Here is a 4,890-nt window from a genome sequence, read left to right as displayed (position 1 = left end):
TAATCATTGTTTCAGAAAGATTCTTTAATTGGTGTCCACAAAGAAGCCCTACATTTTAAGTTGGGGGGAATGGAATTCATTTTCTTCATTTCTCCCCTTATTCTCTCTTGTCTTTATTCAAGTTCCCAAACATAATCGAACTCTAATCAATCCTATATGTAATATATATATATATATATAACCATCTTTTCCATCTCTTTCCTATATTATGTCAATGACTCAATTCCCTCCATTCCAAACAAAATGACAAAATCCCTTCTCCCAAAATTCAAGACCAAATTATTGGTCATGAATATAACATGAACCCTAATTCCTGAATTTCATTCCAAGAGATTATACAACTTGACAGAAGACATGAAAGCGGAGCTACAAGCCGGGAACACTTCGTCCGTTTCTTTACAAAACCCTAATATTTTCGCCACTCCACAAAGCTCCATTTCAGGTGCTTTACAAGGATGCCTCAGTAGCATCGATGGAGCGTGCATCGAGAAGCTTCTACTTCATTGCGCGAGTGCCCTCGAGAGAAACGATGTCACCTTAGCTCAGCAAGTGATGTGGGTCCTCAACAACGTAGCCTCATCCACCGGTGATCCGAACCAGAGGTTGGCTTCATACTTCTTGAAAGCTCTCATTTCAAAGGCTTCTAGGGTTTATCCAACTTCCATACATTTCAATTATTCGCCCGGAAGGGATGACTCGTTTCAAAGGAGGCCAATGTCTGTGACTGAGCTAGCCAGGTATGTAGACCTTATTCCTTGGCATCGATTCGGGTTCTGCGCATCTAATGGTGCTATTCTCAAAGCAATTCAAGGGTTTTCGAGGGTTCATGTGCTGGATTTTAGTATCACTCATTGTATGCAATGGCCAACTTTGATAGATGCACTATCTAAACTGACTGATGGGGTTCCGACACTGAAGATATCTGTTCTTTCTTGGAGGCCAAGAGTCCCTCCTTCGTTGAATGCACCAGTCCACGAAGTTGGCCAACGTTTGTCGAATTTCGCAAAATTTAAGGATGTCCCTTTTGAATTTAACGTAATTGAACTAGTGGGTCTACCCCATGAATCTTCATCTGAGCATCTTCATTATGATTTACTTATAACACAACTGATGAATGATCTTTCCACTTTGAAACTTAGAGATGATGAAGCTCTGGTAGTAAATTGTCAAAATTGGTTAAGATACATACCAGATGATCAGAAAATGGGGAATTCTGCTGAGATCCCTTCGTGTAAGGATTGTTTCTTGGATATGATAAAAACCTTAGATCCTTGTATTGTGACGGTGGTGGATGAAGATTGTGATATAGGTTCATCGAGTGGGCTTGCATCAAGAATCACCACTTGTTTTAACTATCTTTGGATTCCGTTTGATGCATTAGAGACTTTCTTGCCCAAGCACAGCCCTCAAAGAATCGAATATGAAGCTGATTTCGGCCAGAAGATCGAGAACATTGTCGGATTCGAGGGTGCTAAAATGATAGAAATATTTGAATCAAGCAACAAATTATCTCAAAGAATGATAAACAATGGCTTTTCAAGTGTTGCATTTTGTGACGAGACAGTTAAGGAAATCAAACTGCTGTTGGATGAGCATGCAAGTGGTTGGGGAATGAAGAAAGATGGAGACATGCTGCTCTTGACATGGAAAGGCCATAACTCGGTCTACGCATCTGCGTGGGTCCCACAAAGGTTAACCGAGCTCGAGGTCTGGGAAAATTCTATGCTACATTGAGAGCGCTTAAGAGCCGAGCAATTAACAGAGATTCATTCACCTATTGAACATTACGTAGAATATTTGTGCGTCGATGCCACATCTTCTGATGTAGTGAGAAGTACGCGTGCATTAGACATATGAGGGGTACCAATATAGTTGGTCCATGGCAGGGTTAATGTAGAATGACAAGGAAATTAAAGATTAATCTTCTTAGTTGACTTGATTAGTTTCTTTTCTTATAGGTTGTAGAAGTTTGTTTTTAAATCAATAAATTGTCTTTATTCACTGGCCTGTTGATGTAGTAACATTACATTGACGACGTGACATTAACTGTAATAACTGATATAAGATATACCAGATATTATTGACATGGTGTCATACATTGTTGATGTATTTGGTGTCATGCTAACATCTAGGGAAAAAAATTGAAAGCAAAAAAGAAATAAAAATCCAACTTATTTACTTGTAGCTAGGGTGAAAAGTCAAAACATACTAACTTATAAAAACAAATTTAAAATTGTCCAAACAACCAATGGCAGAACCAGGATTTCAACTCTACCCGGGTTGCAATATTCACTAACATTATTCGTCTAAATTTTGAGAATGTTTATACTATTTTTCGGTCTTGTTTTCTAAGTTGATCATCTCTTTGAGTTGTGCTAAATTTCATTTGTCTCAAAAATTAGGTCATTGAGCTCATGCATGGTTGTTGCAATGATCACGACTTACAATTACTGCCATTTTAATTGTCACATCATTTCACAAAACGGTGCGATGCATATTTTTAAAATAACTTAAAAAATTATTTAAACTTTGAAAAAATAGAGTGTACATTAATTAATAGTACAATATAATATATACGAATCATTAAAAGTCATTACATTAATATATAATGTCTTCCAAAATACATAATGTATGCAATTCTGCCACATATTATCTTAAAATATTAAAACTTGAACTCATAATTCTTTAAAGTGAATTAAATCCAATATTTAATTATAAACTAAAAAAATAAAATAATTCTTAATTAAAATTGAATATAATGATTTTAATTATTTATTAAAAATAAAATAATGATTTCAATTTATATCTATCAAATAATCAAACGAGCACAAATTATTTTCTAAATAATAACCATTTTTCAGTATTATATTGACACATTTTAATATAAATAATAAAAAAAGTTAAAAAAAAATAAACAAAAGGAATATAATATCGTACCTAATTAAGTTGTTTAATGATTTTATTAATTAATAACAACAAAAGGAATACAAAACAAAAATTTTAAATAATTTGGTTAATTTATTCTCTCTCAAGCTTAATTCATACATCTCTCCCACACATTCTTATCCCTATATGTATAAAAACAACAGGCGTGAACAGAAAACCTATTTATCTTTATCCCAACTCTATTTTATGGTTGCAATGGATTTTTTTTTTTTTTTTGAAATCAGGTTATGAGTTATTAATATATTAGATTCATACTTAATTGATCAATTTTTATTTTCTGTAGCCCACTTTGATTTATGAGTTTAGTTGAAGCCTTTTATTTTTGAAATTAAGTCACCGGGCTATTAACATATTATAATCAAATTTAATACATATTAATATATAAAAAAAATTTAAAAAATTTTCCCCACCCGGGCTACAGCCCAGGTGAGCTTGGCTTTGGGTCCGCCCTTGCATACAACGACGGTATGGTGATGTGAGATAATTCAGTTACATTTGATGGTTTATACAAAGGTGTTCCATTTTGATCAATTATGTTAGATTTTTTTAAAAATTCTACATATTAAGGAATATATATATATATATGTCATATATCGTCAATGTTGGAAAAAACAGGAGGAGGTGGATCGTCGCATCAATGAGAAGTTTCCACTTAGGCATAATGGAGATCCCCAGCACTATCCGATGTCCGAGGATGTTAATGAGATTTATTTCGATCGATGTCGTCAGTGGTGTAAGTCATCGATGGGTCCATGGTATTGGGTCTACCGCACAGACCATATACCCGAATGAGATGATACCTCGTCCTTGCGGGCCTAGCCAGATGAAGTCAACAGTGGCGGCACAGAATGAGGCAATACAGGCCGCTAGAGAGGAGGCAGAGGCTGCGAGACAGAAGACGCATACATCTAGGCTTGAGACTCAGGCAGCCATACAGCGGATGGAGGCAGCCATGCAGCAGACGCATCATCTGCAACCAGAGCATGAGAGAACTCAGATGCGCCTGCGTAATGTGAAAGGGGTGCTGGCTAGGTTACTTTCTGTGATTAACAAGAAGAAGAAGCCCGTAGAAGACACACGTGCTCAGTCAAGCAGAAGCACGTTGTGTATTCAGGAGCCCACTCATCAGCAGAGCGACGACGACGACGACGACGATGACGATGACGGAGACGACGAAGATGACGGGGGTGACGACAACGAGAAAGAGACACCGTCAGTGGTCACAGTTCACTTATTCATGGACTGCTGTATCGAACTTTAGATAATTTGTTTGTATTGTTATGAAAATTTGATTATTTTAATTTATTTGTCCAATTTGTTTATTATTAATTATAACAATTTACTAATATTAATAAAATATAAATAATGTTTTTTTAAAAAATATATATATATTTGCGGAGCTTTGTAAAAAACCGTTGCAATTATTGCAACGGTTTAAGATAAACCGTCGCACAAATTGTGATGGTATATTTTTCAACCGTTGCAAATTTTGCAACGGTATTTTAAAAAGCGTCACAAATATTAAAGAATCGCAAAAATTTGCGACGCTTGGTTTAAAAACAGGGGCAGTCCAAAGGAAAATGAGGCTGAGGGCGAAGATTAAAGTAAGATTTTTTTACATTAATTTAAAAAATAAGTTGATATTTATACTCCATTTTTTGTTACTTGCACTCCATTTGTAAATAAATTTTCACTCCATTCTACACATGAATTGGAGTGTAGGTAACACAAAATAGAGTGTAAATATCAAATCTCATTTAAAAAATCAAATATAATCGAGCTATACTAAATTATTTTCATATTTTGTGAATATAATTATGAAATTATCCCAAAAAAATCACATTGAACCATCAAAACTCACAATTTAAGTGTTAATTTAATTTAGAAGCAGTTAATTTAGCCAATAAAGATAAGTTAAATAAAATTCCCAATTTTCAAAATTAA

General features: G+C 34.7%; 1 protein-coding gene across 1 annotated transcript; it reads left to right on the top strand.

Annotated features, from left to right (window-relative positions):
• Positions 1-354: 354 nt before the first annotated feature.
• Positions 355-1,734, top strand: LOC140889193 (scarecrow-like protein 32). The gene has a single exon (XM_073296899.1). It carries the CDS (start codon positions 355-357, stop codon positions 1,732-1,734), a length of 1,380 nt encoding a protein of 459 aa, XP_073153000.1.
• Positions 1,735-4,890: the final 3,156 nt, after the last annotated feature.

Source organism: Henckelia pumila, chromosome 3 (genome assembly GCF_033568475.1).
Source record: "Henckelia pumila isolate YLH828 chromosome 3, ASM3356847v2, whole genome shotgun sequence".
NCBI lineage: Eukaryota > Viridiplantae > Streptophyta > Magnoliopsida > Lamiales > Gesneriaceae > Henckelia > Henckelia pumila.
Note: the sequence above shows the minus strand (reverse complement) of the source record. Positions and strands in the feature narration are given on the sequence as shown.